Below are 16,314 nucleotides of genomic sequence, written 5' to 3'. Positions count from 1 at the left end.
TGTATTTCACAGGTTTGACCTGACATAGGGTTACCATATAGATCTTATGGTAGAGGTGCCACCGTGCTGGATAAAGAATGTAAAGCCTCGAAACCCGTTAAGGCCGGTGGTATTTCTTCTGATGAGCCCTAAATGGAAGGTTTTACTTGGAAATATTTTGCTAGATTTAAGGTGCTTTTGCTGGTAATTTTACAACGACTTACATTTATTGATGACAACTTTGCATGGATTTGGACTTTTCTATTTGGTTGATGGTTTGGGTATACTGTTTGGTCCTAGGTAGTTGGATGGATGTGTAAGGTGAGAGCCTCGTTCAAGTGCACATTTGTCTCAATTGCTCGATTAGGACGACAGTTTTTTTTTTTTTTTTTTTTTTTTTTTTTTTTTTTTTTTTTGCCAAGTAATTACCTCTTAAACATAATATGAATCCCAACAACCAGAAAACTCATGGGAAAGAGAAGAAAGTGAAGGATGTTTTTTGTAATAAGGATTGTCATTATAATTGCAGTCAGGCTATTGCCTCTGAAGAGAGACAAAAGATTTTTGATTATTTCTGGAGACTAAGTAAGGATATGAAGAAAATGTTGTACTTGAAAACAACTAAGACCGTTCCAACCAAGACTAAAACCAAGAAGAAAGCGGAGACGCGCAGGAGTTGCACACTGCGATATTATTTTGTTGTTAACACGAAAACAGTCCGGATTTGCAAGACATTTTATTTAGCTACTCTTGATATTTCAGAGAGAAGAGTTTACTACACACATTCAAATGTTGCTACAACAGGAGTGCCAAATCCAAAGGCAGTACAGGTACCTTGAAACAAAACTAGTAACGAAGAAATTGAACTAGCGAAAAATCATATTGAATCTTTCCCTTGCGTTGAATCGCATTATACTCGAGCCAAGTCTACCAGAAAATTCTTGGAAGCAAATCTAAACATTCGCAAAATATATGAACTGTATCAAGAATACTGCAGAGAGCTAGCAAGAAATGATGTTAGTGAGTTCAAGTATCGTGAGATCTTCAACACGCAGTTTAATTTGTCAATTCATATTCCGAAAACAGATCGATGTGATGTATGCGAGGAAAAACGTGTAAGTGAAGAAAACCGAATTGAAATGGATCAGGAAGTAAAAGACAAGTATGAGGCTCATGTTAAAAGTAAAATTGAGACAAAGATTGAACGTGACGTGGACAGGTCAAACCTATCTTTTCCCCTACTTTGTTTTGATCTGGAGAATGTTTTTCCGCTGCCCCGGGAGAGTAGACACTGAGTATCACATAACTTTTTTTTTAATTTATACCGTTTAGGGATCTGCAGCCCAACAAAGTTGTAAATCGTACAAAGAGCAATCACTGGCAAAGTGTATTCAAAATAGTTCAAACGTAGTGTAAATCAATTTAAGATAGTAACGAAATCGTAGTGCGAATGGGGGAAAACTCACTGAAGAATTTGCTGAAAATGCCTCAGAAATTTACAAACAAATGCCAAAAAATACTTTTAGGAATCATCATTTTATAGATCTATATATATTCTGCTTAAATAACAACTTATATTATTGTGTATATCACTTTTATTTACAACTTTATATACAATTTTACTCAAGAACATCTGCATAGCAGGAGAACCCCAGTGAAGCAAAAACCCTTTTGAGGAAAAAAGCTTGGGATGGCAACTCTGGTTAGCAAAATCAGAGGATGGGTGAGAAAATATTGTGTGAGGTCCAACGAAGTCAGTGAATTGATTTGTCATTTATGAAAACCAAAGATTCAAGTCAAGTGGGGGCCCGATCTCCACCTGACCAAAGCGACGTCCCATTTATGAAGGCTATTGTCCCTCTTAGGTCGCTCACGAGTAAGGGCCATTTGCAAGGGTGAAAGCTTGGATCATTCAACCATAGAAAGCTAAGTGAGAGGAGAGAGGTGAAAAGAAACCCAGGAAGTGGGCTTTCTGCAAGCAACAAGGGCTTGTGTATGATATAATATGATAAGCATGGTAACTGTGATCGAACTTAATTCACCAAAAATGATCATAACTTATGCCAAAGGAATATACTCTCTTTGCAGTTTTCTTACAATTGGTATTTACTTTTCAGGTAGGCAAACTTTAGTTTGGAATTATTCAAATAGACGCAATTGTTCTAAGGGCCATGTTCGTGTAAGCACACCACAATCTCGAGTCAGTGAAATATTTCACCAAGCTTTGACAGAGCTTCGAACTAGACAAAATTCAACCGTAAATCTAGATGACCTAGTTAAGAATGAGATGAATATATTTGAAGGGAAGAGGTGGAACACTTTTGAAGGGTACTTAAAGCCTGTGCTAAACAGAAATAACCTTCATGTAGTTCTTCATTCAATGGTGACTAAGGTAAGGATACAATTCAAAAAACAAACGGCACGGCCATGATTCTTATAACAGATTTTTGGACGGGTCTAACTCATTTCTTCTGGGAAGGTTTGTCCAATTACTGTAACATTTTTCTATAGTAATTATATTGTAAAACATGGAAGTTATGGGGACTTAGGACTATATAGAAGGCAATAATTGGCTTTTGGCTTAGATATCAAAAAAGAAAAGAATTACCATAAGGAATTGTTTGAATTTTAATAAACAGTACATCTTGTATAAATGACCTTTTTTGTAAGCCTTAGCTAAACTTTCGTGAAGTGATCATTGGGTCCTGCAGATAATTTCACAGCGGGGCGGATACCAGAATAGCAGTCGTGGATGAGGACAAAGGAACATATTTTCATAGGAATAATTTATTTTTTAATACAGTTAGAAGAAAATTTTCAAATAAAAAGAGCAACTAACTTTACATGCAAAATGAAACAAAGCTCAGTAAAATTTTAAACGGCGAGAATTCCTGGCAAAAGGGTCAGTTCGTTTTGTTAATCATATATTTTATTATTGCCTATTGTTATATAATTAATCTTAATCTGTTATGTCTGAAACCTAGAATTAAAAAAATCATATTCAAAGCAAAGCTACGGAAAGATTTGTTTTTTCCCAAGATTAAAACAGATGTAGACTTGTCTTTATGTAATTTTCTATGTCTTAGAAATGACTACAGAAAGAGTAGAAATAGGAACTTAAAAAAAACTTCCGATGGGATATCTTGGCTATGATTTCATTCCCAAAAGCTCCATTTACCTGTCCTAGATCAACAGCTGTCCAAAATCGCGAAAGCCCCTAAAGTGGGGTTTTGCCAAGATTTTCATATTTCTAACGGTCCATACTCAAACGTACCCACCCTACATAGAAACCATGTTATGATTTTCTTGTCGTTTTTATCTAGCTTTCTACAGGCTGTAGTCCCGCTTGTTTGTTCATTGTTAAGATTTCTCTCTTTGCTGCTCTTTGTCATGGCTGGCCAGTTCGCCTTAAGGTCTTTCATACAGAATAGCAGAATAAAAACTAAATTTGAACCTACAATCCAGCTGTCAAGTTGACACTGTTTCTTTCAAACCTCACACTCAACTGAAAAAAAAACAGTTTCGAATAAAATTGCTTATCACAAGAAAATCTTATCAAATAGTTCGTGCTAATGAGCTATAAGCGGGGAGTGATTCGAGCCAATATTCGCGATTTTGATGACAGTTGACACATCAACAGAATTGGCTTTTTATGCTGATTCCTGGCTGATTCTCACTAAGTTAATTGTTACCCACCATAAACTACGAGCTTGAGAAAATTTACCTGATTTCTGAAAAAGGGGGAAAACAACCCCAAAAAAGAGAGCGACGATAGTAAAAATCACATTATAAGATAAATCGTATCAGAGAACCCCAATCGTAGAGGTTTCCAGGTCCAATCTACTAAAATATGGGATTTTGCTTTATTTTTCCAGAAGAAAGATCGTGGATGCATGTTGATTTTATTTGTTTTTGTTTTTTGTTTTTTTCCAAGGGTGATCCTATCAATCCAAATGCTCTAAAAAATCTGGAGGGAGCTCATTCCAACGTAAAACAAAAGTTCTCGTGCCCTTTTTAAGTGACTCTGCCACGCCAACTGTTGGCTTTTTTGACATTTTGTGGGACCAAACTACGATTTTACCTCAAAGAGGACCAAGTTGCTATCGATTGAAAATTCTGCGATAGGTAATTGATTTGAAAGTACCAAAAATCAATTGTTTGTGCTTTTCAGTATCTATTATTAACCTAAAAAAACAAAGTTTTTCCAAGGGAAGTAAAGAGCGAAGTTGAAACTCAAAACGGAAAAAAATTATTGCTTCACGGCCATCTAATATATATCAATCAAACTAGTACAAATAAAGCAACAAATATGTTTCCCTGTGTTTCTAGGATTACAGAAAACTAGCGCTTTACTGAAAACACAAAAATCAAGTATTAAAAACAGGAATATTAATTTGGGAGTGAAAAGAGAGTACGAAGCCTGACAACAATAAACTAATCTATAAAGCTTTTCATAGTCTTACACCAGTTGTGACATCAGTAACTTTCCATATACAATTAAAATTATCTTAAAAAAATAAGCGTAGAATTAAATGTTTTTTTAATAACCGCTAAGTAATTGAACAGCATACAGATTATTGGATTGATTAATCTGGTAGCATTTTGGAATAATTTTCAATAGTGCTATAAGCTATAATATCAATAGTGATTAATAAACAATCTTCAAATGTAAGAAATATGCTTTAGTACTACTTGAAATGAAGATCAAATGAGACATAATATGCATTCTGAAAATATGGTTATTTGTCTCTATACAACAGTGAATTTCAAGCTATGATAAAAATTATAAAGCTATTCTATAGTCCTATTCCTAATGCTATAATGTTGGCTTTAATTCGAAAGTTTATAAAAATTAATATTGAATTGTCCTTCTTAAAACAAAAACGACAGCCAGGCATTGAAATGAGCCACCGTGCAGAAGTGATACCAAATTAAACGAGAAAAAAAAATAAAGCAACAATCCTAAAATGATTTGTTATTTATCTTAAAAGGGATTGATCCTAAAGGGGATTGATAATAGTTTTATTCTGTAAAAAGTGTTTCAAACGCTGTTTGATTGATGTCGAGTCTGATCGGATGCTGGTTTCTAAACGAGTAGCCATATACGGCTGGGCCAACTCTTTGAGCAGAACATTCACAAAAGCCTTTCGTAAATGGGGTTATCCACCTGATTTGGAGATAATAAAGGGGTAGAAGACATAACTGTTGATGCACTCGATGTTGATCAGCCCATAAGACATGCACATGGGCCACCTGCTGGTCTTCCGAGCGGTTGACATTGAACTACACAGTTGGTCAAATGCTTGAACACCGCCTTTGGTGTTACTATAGTATTCAATGATATCAGGCTTCTGGATTGGATGCGTGATACTGATAAACTCATAAAAAGTTGACAGAAGCAGAATCATTTTAGATAGCTTAGCCAGATATGACACTAGAATCAGCTCCTGATCGAAACAAAACATTGAGATTCCTGTAATTCTCCCATTGTCCCAACTATCCCAACTGTCGTCAATCGATACGATTTTTCAGTAGTTCTGTTGCAAACGGAATCGATGTAAACCTATTTTCAAGCGTGACATTTCTATTTGTTCCCTAGATAAGGGAACAAATAGGTTAAATCAGAAAATAGCCAAATTCAGCATTTCCATATGCTATATCTGACGAAATTTTCTACGAAGCTTGTAAACAACGTTAGAAAATTGATCTCACCTCATAGTTTGAGTTCATACTAGAGTTTCGTTAGCACTTTACTATATACAAAATAACTATTTTTCTTTAATTTAACGTTAAAATAATTAAATACTGCTTAAACTTTGAGAAATTGTTTCCCATATCAATTGATTTGAACAATCAATTTATTTCTAAAAACCTGATATGTAATACATTTTATTAATCTTACCTTCCTTTTAAAGCCATTTGTTTTAAATTTATGGAAAACAAACTTAGAGTTTCTAAATAGTGATGAATGAAATTTTTCTATTTAAGCTGTAAATTAGCTTTTCATTGAAAGCATTATCGATATTTTAAACTTTTAAGACTAGGGGGAGTGTCTGGAGTTGGTAACACCTAAAAAATTCGTAGAAAAACATATTGACATAAAATATTTTAGGAAATTAGTTTAGGTATTGTAAAAAGGACCTTATCTTCATAGGTTTCTTCAAAAATTTTGTTTCACCATCCCCTTTTAAGGGCCAGAAGGGGGGGGGGGGCGAAATCATACTTATTTATGGTTATTTTTGTTCTTTTTGATTTGGCTTTATTTTTAGTGTGACTTCTGTTCTGTCATTTCTGGGATCATTTTTTTCATTCATGGTGATTGCTCCGCACGTTTTAGCTTTTAGATCTAATATAAACTTAGCTCGTGGTTAAGCTTTATATTGTTTAAGTTGCCCTCTGTTTTTCAAGGCATTTTTTGGTTTTCGATGATTCAAAAGGAAGGAAATATTCACGAAATGTAATTATCTTCTAAATGAAACTTGTTTTTTCATTAAACAAATATATTTTTATTGAGAAAAGTATTTTCTTCGGAAAATTAGTCTTATCCTTTCTTATAGATTTTGTTTTCAAAAAAGAAAGCGATTGGGATTCGTTACGTAGATGCAACTGGAAAACCATTGGAGGTGTATCTGGACGACGGTGGTGAAGTTCTGCTCAGTGGTGGTGCAGTTAATTCCCCCCAAATTTTATTGCTATCTGGAATTGGCCCAAAAAACCACTTACAGCAAATGGGAGTTTGTATCTTCTCTTAATTATAATTTTAACCTAACTGATTGTTTATGTACTTAAAAATGACTAGAATTATCAACACGACTGGTTAAGCTTGGAGCAGTTTTCTCTCGTGGATTTCCTTGTGGTTTGTTTGGCGTGGCAAAAGTATTTTAGATCTAAAATATCAGTCTCCATATATTTTTTCGGCCCTCCGACAAGTAATAGAATTTTATATTCATATATTTCATCTGATATGAGCTGTTTGTTAAACAGTTTGCAAAGGAAAGATCAGCAAGACAGTGATTGTTCAATCAGATTTATCTGCTACTGTGTATTGTCCTGCTGATGCTCTTTTGGAGAAAATCTTAGATAGAAGTATTTGCCAATTTTCTCAGAAATTTGACATTTTCAGATGCAACCTCTATGCGTAACAGTGACGACATTGTGACCGTAAAAACACAGAAATTGTCCTAAAACTAATGATAACTAAATTGAGAAATGGCTGAAACGTTATGAAGTCATGGTAGCAGCGATAGCCACAACTGAAAGTTATTTTGGTTAATTTTTTGAAGTTTATTTAACCAAAAGGAACGGTATCTGTTATTTCAATCAATGTTAATAGTAACTCTTTATTGCGAATTTTTTTTTAGAAATTCTGAAAAAGAGCCTTAGATACCTTTAAATGGTGTCGGTTCAAAAGTGTACTTTTGAAGTCACCATGGTCCAAAGTCCTTTACAGGATAATTACAGTCCCCCACCTTGAACAACAAGAAAAGTCATTTTCATGTCTGGGAATCACAGGTGCGTCTCCTTTATTTTCTTGGTCGTCAATGAGGCACTGGACAGTATAGAAAGCTAAAGGGCTTATTTGAAAGCGAATGTCACATCTATGAGTTTTTTTTATAGGTTTGTTCTGATGAGGTCATCATAAAGCGCCATACAATATTACAAAAGATACTTTTTGGTGCCACTTTTGGAGTGGATGGGTTCACAAGCATGAAAAGGGTACCCTCATAGTTATATAACTGAAAACTTAAGCCCGAGGTTTAAAATTGTCTCTCTTATATTATCCCCATCCCAATACCCTTAGTAAGTCTCATCTCATGAATTGTCTGCTGACTAGCAGGACTCTCAGGCTGCTGCAAGATCTTGATAAGGTTATCGTAAAGTGCACTATGAAGCAAAAAATGACACTTTTTGATATCATCTCTGGAGTTGAAAGTCTGGGAAGCATAAAAAGGGTACTATTATAATCTCCACGCTAGTAAACTTCTGCTGGAGGTTTAGAGTTCTAAATCCAAAAAAACAAGGGATACAAGATGAAAAACAAGGCTATCATGAATGCCGCAATGAGTTCGGTGTTTATTCATAAATATTTGGCCGACTAGCAGGCCACTGGAACATTTTGGAGATGTTTCATGGCTCAAAACAAAGTTCTTGATCATATCTGTTCTTTTCGTATATCCATCTTAACAACGTCTTTAGGGAGTGCCATATAGCATCAAATATTGCACTTTTTGGCTTGTTTCTGGAGTTCAAAAAACTGAAAGCATAAAAGCAGCACTTTGTTCTCTCCATGGTTAAAAACTCTTAATTGGAGGTTCAAAAAGAACTTGAAACACTGATATGTCCATTTCTATTCTTTTTGTTTCTACTGCACAAGTGGACACCGAAACACCATAGAAAACTGTTTAAGAGCTTATTTGAGCTCTAATACTCATCTTATATGCGTAGTCTAAATTTGTAACGTAAGGTGGCATATGCCTCCAAAAATGTGACTCTGTGGCGTGCAGTATTGAAATCTTTATGATCAAAAAGCCATTACCAGATACTTGATGTTTCCCTTTTGGGCGATCACTTTCCCAGCCCCCTTAGTAAGTGAATCTTGAAAAATAAGTTTTACCTCATTTTTCATGTAAAAATGAGGCAAAAAGTAAATTGCCTAGTAAAAAATGTTTTCACTCTAATTCAAAACTTATTCAGGAATAATCATCAATAATGTTTACACTATCCTACAAGAAAAAGTAAATTACAAAAAGACACTTTCGGGGATTTTGAGAACAAGCTTTAAACTCTGATATTCTTATTTTATTTTATTTTTTTCCTCGTTTTTCTCCAGCGCTCGTGTGGCTCTGGGACATTATAACAGCTTCTAAATATGTAACCAAGAAGGATTTTTACAATTAGGGTTTTCGTTCTCTTCCCCCGTCAGGATGAACATGAATTTGTCAGCAGTTTTAACGTCACACACATGCCCGTCATTTGGGGTCAGAGGGAGGGTACTGCCACCCTGATTTCGAGAAATTTCTTGTTTTAAATTTGATTCCTTCATGATAATATGATTTTAATTATCAATTGCTCTAAAATGTTGAAGTCCAAGAAGCAAAAATAACAAAAATGCCCTTTCTTATTAGAGTTTCAAAATTCTATACAGCAAAGCGTTAGAAAAATTGTAATTGTGATAACACAAATTTTCACAATTTATTCAACTATGCATCTCAAATTCTTTAATTACCTTCAGTTTTCTTAAATCTCTACATACTTCGTATGGGATAATGTTTTATGAATAATTTAATGTTTGGTCTACAACTGCTTAAAGATACCAAGGATAATATAGCCCTTAGACTCTTTGTGTGGCAAAATTGCAGAATTTTTTTTTTTTAGCGAAAGCTTAAAAACAGTATGATGCAAAACCTGTATTTTATGCCCTATCTTAACTAAACTTTACGTTGACTTCTTTAATTTCTTAGCGTAAGAAATTAAGCTACCTATCTTACCTTGGTAGATGTTGAAATTGGCATTTGGATGCATTTTTGTCACAAGGAAAGTGTATAAACCCCACAAAACCTAAAAACACAGACTTTGATTTTCTGGAAAAGTAGAACTATTACAGCCGTCTAAAAAATAGACGACTCGTAAAAAGATTAAATGATAAAAAACAAGTTGTATCAACAAAAAATAAGGAGAAGTTTTAAAACTCAAAACGAACCTAAATTATTCCGCATATGAATGGGTTTCTCCCCTCCTCAATACTTTACTCTTCGAGCTAAAGTTTTAGCACTTCTAAAAAACCTTCCAATTCTATTTCAACGGCGCTTGTGTTTCAGAAGTTGTTTAAAAAAAAAAAAAAATCGGACAAACAGTTAAACTTTAGCACAAAGAGCAAGACATTGAGGAGGGGCAACCCCTTCATATACTGAAGTAGAGAGGGGTCAGGAGGTCCCATGTGGCACCCCTGCTGCCACCTATCACTTTTTTAACACCATATATTGATACCAGAACCACGTGGTTTATGGTTTTTGTCAGTGAGAATTTGAAAAACAGGAATTTTCTCACTTGAAAAACCATGAATTTTGTCACATTTATGGATGTTTTCATGGATGGTTATGTGTGTTGTTCGATTTATTTGATGTTTTTCTCGGATGTCAACATCAAATTATGGATGTTTTATGGTTTTCTCATTGATAATTTGAAAAACAGGAATTTTCTCACTTGAAAAAACATGAATTTTGTCACATTTATGGTTGTTTTCATGGATGGTTATGGATGATTTATGGTTTTTGTCAGTGAGAATTTGAAAAACATGAACTTTCTCACATTTATGGATGTCAACAGCAATTCATGTCTGTTTTATGGTTTTCTCAGTGAGAATTTGAAAAACAGGAACTTTCTCACTGAGAAAACCATAAGCCACGTGGTGCTGTCACGAGTCAGGACACCTGTGCTGTCGACCTCAATTCACCAATCGTGAATCAATAATTCCCCTTAGAAAAAACAAATTAATTTCCCCTTTCTTGACAGATCAATCAATCAATGACATCATCTGTCAGACTTTAAAAATTTCCGCCTAGAAACATTTCTCCAGGAATAGATTCAAATCATTAATATCTTTGCCTCGGGAACAGTTCTACTGCTCGAACTCCAAAGGATATTAATAACCCCAGGCCATGGAAACAATGAGGCAAGAAACATCTTAGAGATGAATTGTTTTAGTGCGCAAAAAGGTTTCCTATTAATTTGAAATTCATTTGCACAGGGATGCCAATAACACAGGAACATGTTGAATTTGCGTTTAGTGATTATTTGGGCGAAACTATTTTAAATATGTAATAGAACTCTTTCGGTGAAACAAATTGAGACATTTTAATAGAAGATTTTTGAAGAGATTTTAGAAGAGAATTTGAGTTTGGTCGTTATAATACACAAGTTTCATTTGAACAGTGTTGTGAGGTCCTCTAACCCAACCCCAAAGGGTTCCAATCCTCCTACCCCAACCCCGAAGGAAGCCCCCGGTCCTCAAAAGCCCCCCAAGCTCCCAAAGGCCCTCCACCGGTCCCCAAATGTCCCCCAGGCCCCCAACTGCCCCCCGGACCCTCAAAGGCCCCCCAAGCTCCCAAAGGGCCACCGGCGCCCCCAAAGGCCCACCCAGACCCCCAAAGGCCATCCCCGGTCCCCCCCAAAGGCCCATCGAGCTCCCAAAGGACCAACGGGGTCCCAAAGGCCCTCCACTGGTCCACAAATGTCCCCCAGGCACCCAAAGGCCCTCCCTGTGCCCCCCCCCAAAGGCCCCTCGAGCTCCCCAAGGACCAACGGGGTCCCAAAGGCCCTCCCCCGGGCCCCAAATGTCCCGCCCGACCCCCAAAGGCCCTCCCTGTGCCCCAAAGGCCCACCGGTCCCCAAATGTCCCTCCGGACCCCCAACGGCCCTCCCTGTGTCCCCAAGGCCCTCCATATGCCCCCATTCAAGTATCAGACAGTATTGTGACACAATGGATAGAACATATGAAATTATTCATGAACTTGAAGCCTTGGCCGCCACAATTAGCAATGTAAGTTCTGTTTTCATTTTTTATTTTCAAAATAAAATTGTTTTCCGTGGTCACCCTCTACTATATTCGGGTAACCCCCCCCCCTATACAAACGTCCCTATATGATGTTTATACTCTATAAAAAGTGTAAAATACGCTCTTTTTTCGTTACGTAAACCCCATCCTTCCTTCCCCCTCTTTTTAAGAACTAAATTCTAGCAAAAATAAATAATTTTCTTTCTTTAAATTTATTAAATTTTAATTTTCTATATCCTAGCTAAAAGCGATCATTGACTTCCGTCACTGTTGTTATTAACAGAACCTGGTTTTGACACAAGGCTCTCCGGCACGAGGCCTATAATTAGCTGTCATCCTTTCCCCTCTGTGTTTACGAACGCAGCAGCCAAAGTCAAAAGGAACTGTTTCTCCGTCAAAATTAAAACACTTTGAGGCAATTGTAATAATTAGGCGCAGACGCAATATGCTATTTTGGAGAACCGGTGAAATCTCGTTATTTTCAAATTAAGATCTAACAATATATTTAGGACATTGGCGAAAGGGGGAGGGGGCCATGCCTCAATTCTATCGCCATCATTGTAAGGTGAAAACAAACTGTTTCTTCGCGTGAAAAGTAAGGGGGTGAGTTTAAGAAAAAGATACATTGCTTTATTATGCGTAAATTGAATAGCATTTTTACCATATCTGTCGGTGGAGGGAGGGGGTATTTTCCCATGTCTTCTTTCAGGGATATTTTCCGTGGGGGTTATTGTCCGTGGGCTGTTTTTTCTGGGTGTGTGATAAATACCAGCTATCGTAAAAGGATATGGAAAGATAAAAATACCGTTAATACTTTAAATGCATCAAACAAGGCGTGCATAATGCAGATTAAAACCAGAAAAGAACAGAAACGCCTAAAAATAAGAAATTAGGCCGATTTATATAGGCAGGCTTTTGAAGGGCTCAGTGAACCGTAATTCTCAGATTCAAAAAAGGATGCAATTAGTATATTTCACGAAACCTGATGTGGGAGGTGTAGTTTGCTTTTTGGACATTTCAGAGCTAGGATTCTTAGTCACTCAAAGCTGTTTGTTGTCTGAAACTTCGAGTTTGGGATGAGTAGTTGGCTATTTCAGTCTTTTCTGAGCTAAGGTTTCGTCGTATTTCGTAGGTGTCTGCTGTCTGAAACGACTGATTTGGGATAGGTAAATATGTCTTTCTTTCTTGTCTGAGTGGGATGTATTATTCTTTCTGAAGGGTGTAGTGTCTGACACCAATGATTTGGGATGTGTAGTTGGCTATTTCTGACTTTTCTGAGCTAGGTTTCTTAGCCTTTCATAGGTATGTGTTGTCAGAACATTATGATTTGGGATGTGTAGTTTGCTATTTCAGGCTTTTCTGAGCTAAGGTTTTCTAGTATTTCGTAGGTGAATGTTGTCTGAAACCAATTGTTTGTGATGTGTAATTTGCTAATTCCGACTTTTCATCACCGGATATCTTAGTCTTTTGTAGGTGTTTGATATCTAAAACCTATGATTTGGAAGGTGTTTGTTTGCTATTTCAGGCTGTTCTGATTTGTATTTTAAATTCACTCAAATGTGTTTATTGTCTGAAACCTCTGATTCACGGTGGATGGAGTGCTGCTTTGACCTTTCAGAGCTGGATATCTTAGCCTTTTATATATTTCTGTTGGCTGAAACATATAGTTTGGGGTGAATAGTTTTCTATTTTTAACTTTTATGACCTAGTGTTATTAGCAAGTCATAGATGAGTGTTGTCTGAAACCTCTTATTTTGGATCTTTCATTTTCCATTTCAGAGCGTTCATCACAACATTTCTTAGTCTTTTGCAGGTGTGTGATGTCTGAAACCTATGATTTGGGGATGTGGGGGTTGATATTTTTTTACTTGTCTGAACAGGATTTCATATCCATTCGTAGATGTGTGTTGACTGAAACCTATGATTTGGGATGGTTAATTTGCTATTTTTGACTTTTCTGAGCTAGATTTCTTAGCCCCTCATATGAGTGTGTTGTCTGAAACTCATGATTTGGGAAGAAGACTAATAATTACATTCACAAAAACACTTAAATTAACACAAAAAAAAATACAAACACACACACAAACATACAAAAATTAAACACAAGAAAAAAAGAACACACAAACATACAAGAAAACAAATAAACCCACACAAAAACTTAAACACGAACACAAACACAAAAACAAAAAAACAATTACACATGAACAAAAAAGAAAAAACACAAACCCTCCAAAAAACAAACACACAAACACACACAAAAAACATACACAAAAAAAAAAGAAAACTTGCACACATACACTCCCAAAATTACACACACAAAAACTAACACATTCACAAGAAAAAATACACACACACACAAACACGGAAACAAACACAAACAAGAAAAAAATAACACACACACACATACCCACACAAACAAACACACACACATACACACAAAAACTAACACAATCAAACTAAAAATAACATTAAAAAAAAAAATTACATCAACAAAAAAAATTAAAAACAAAAACACAAAAAAACAATAAAAACACACACACACTCTAACAAATTAAAAAACACAATACAAAACTTACACACACACAACAAAATACCAGAACACAAAAATAAAAATAAACACAATAATAAAAAAGAGAAAAAATAAAACTCTAAACCACACACGAAAACAAAATCACAATAAAACAATAATAAACAACCAAAAACACAAATACACACACAAAAAAAAACTCAAATGCACACAAAAAAACACAAACAAGCACCAACACACAAAACTTACACACACACACACGAAAACTAACACACACACCCAAAAACTTACACACACGAAAACTTACACACACACACACACACACATAAAAACTTACACAAACACAAACAAACTTACACACACAAAAACTTACACACACACACTTAAAAGCCCACAAACACACATAAAAACATAAACACAAAAAAAAAAATAAAATAAAAACACGATAAATAAAATACCAAAACAAACATACACACACACACAAAAACTTACACACACGGACACACTATAACACACAAACAAAAAAAAATACACACACACACACGAACAATTACACACACACGCAAAAACTTACACACACACACAAAAACTAACACACACACACACACACACACACACACAAAAACTTACACACTCACACTAACACTTACACTCACAAAAAATATTAGAAACACACATACGAAAACTTACACAAAAACGAAAAAAATTAGATCAAAAAAAGAATGGAAAACAACCACATTACACACACACACACACAAAAACTAAATCAAACAATATCACCATCACACACACACACAAAAACTAAAACGAGACCACGATAAAAAAAAACCAAAAAAACACAAAACTTAAAACCCAAAAAACGACCGAATACCAATAAACGCCAAAAAAAAAAAATAAACAAACTAACACAAACACACAAACACCACAAACAAAAACCAAACACATAAAAAAAAAACTTACACACACAAAAACTTACACACACACACTCACACACACACACACACACACACACAAACTTACACAAACACACAAAAAACATAAATCCACACACAATAGCTTAGACACACAAAAACTAACACACACACAAAAACTTACACACACTCACAAAAACTTACACACACACACACAAACTTACACACCCACAAACTAAAACTATCACAAACAAACGCCAAATAATACCAACAAAAAAAAAAAATTACTCTCACAAAAAAACAAAAACACAAGAACACTAATAAACATTTCCACGGACTCTTTCCTTCAAACAAAAACTTATAGACACACACACGAAATATTACACACACACGTCCCAATATTCACACACAAACAGACACGCACGAACTTAAGCCTACACACACACAAAACTTACACACACACAAAAACTTGCAAACACACACAAAAACTTACACACACAAAAACTAAAACACACACACACAAACACAAACACACACACACAAAAACTTACACACACAAAAACAATTATACACACACACACAAACAAAAACACACACATACATACACAAACACGTACACACACATACATACACATATACGTACATACAGAAATACACACACACATACACACACAAACATACACATACACACACACACATACACACAAACACACACACACACCCAAACAGTTACACACCCAGAAACACAAACACACACACACATAAACAAACACACATACACACACACAAACACACACACATATACACATATACAGACATACATATACACACACACACAAACACAAAAACACACATACACACACAAACATAAACAGAATCACAAACACAGACAAACAGACACACACAAACACACACACACAAAAACACAAAAACAAACAAAAACATAGACACACAATCACACATACACACACTCACACACTCTCACACACGCACACACACGCACACACACACACACACACATACACACATAGACACACGCACACACAGACAGACTTATACACAGAAACATATATACACAGACACACACACACACACACACACACACACACACACACACACATACACACACACACATATACATATAGACATAAATACACACACACACATATAAAAAAACACACAAAAACACAAACACACACAAACACAAACAGAAACAGAAAAACACATACAAACACACAAATACACACACACACAGACACACACACACAAACACAGAGAGAGACACAGACACACACACATACATACACACACATACATACACACACATACATACACAGACAAAG

The 16,314-nt window shown here is 35.6% G+C and overlaps 1 protein-coding gene across 1 annotated transcript in view; it reads left to right on the top strand.

Moving 5' to 3' along the window:
• LOC148943111 (uncharacterized) overlaps nt 1-16,314 on the top strand; it is an 80,720-nt gene that overhangs the window by 38,304 nt on the left and 26,102 nt on the right. The window contains exons 4-6 of the mRNA XM_089102438.1: nt 850-1,161; nt 2,097-2,371; nt 6,537-6,713. Coding sequence (XP_088958564.1) covers nt 850-1,161; nt 2,097-2,371; nt 6,537-6,713 — 764 coding nt within the window. The remainder of the gene's footprint in view (nt 1-849; nt 1,162-2,096; nt 2,372-6,536; nt 6,714-16,314) is intronic.

This window comes from Artemia sp. Qi Xiang Cuo, chromosome 16 (genome assembly GCF_049724085.1).
Source record: "Artemia sp. Qi Xiang Cuo chromosome 16, ASM4972408v1, whole genome shotgun sequence".
NCBI classification, from domain to species: Eukaryota; Metazoa; Arthropoda; class Branchiopoda; order Anostraca; family Artemiidae; genus Artemia; species Artemia sp. Qi Xiang Cuo.
The sequence above is the reverse complement of the archived record's forward strand: the minus strand, read 5'-3'. Positions and strand labels throughout refer to the sequence as shown.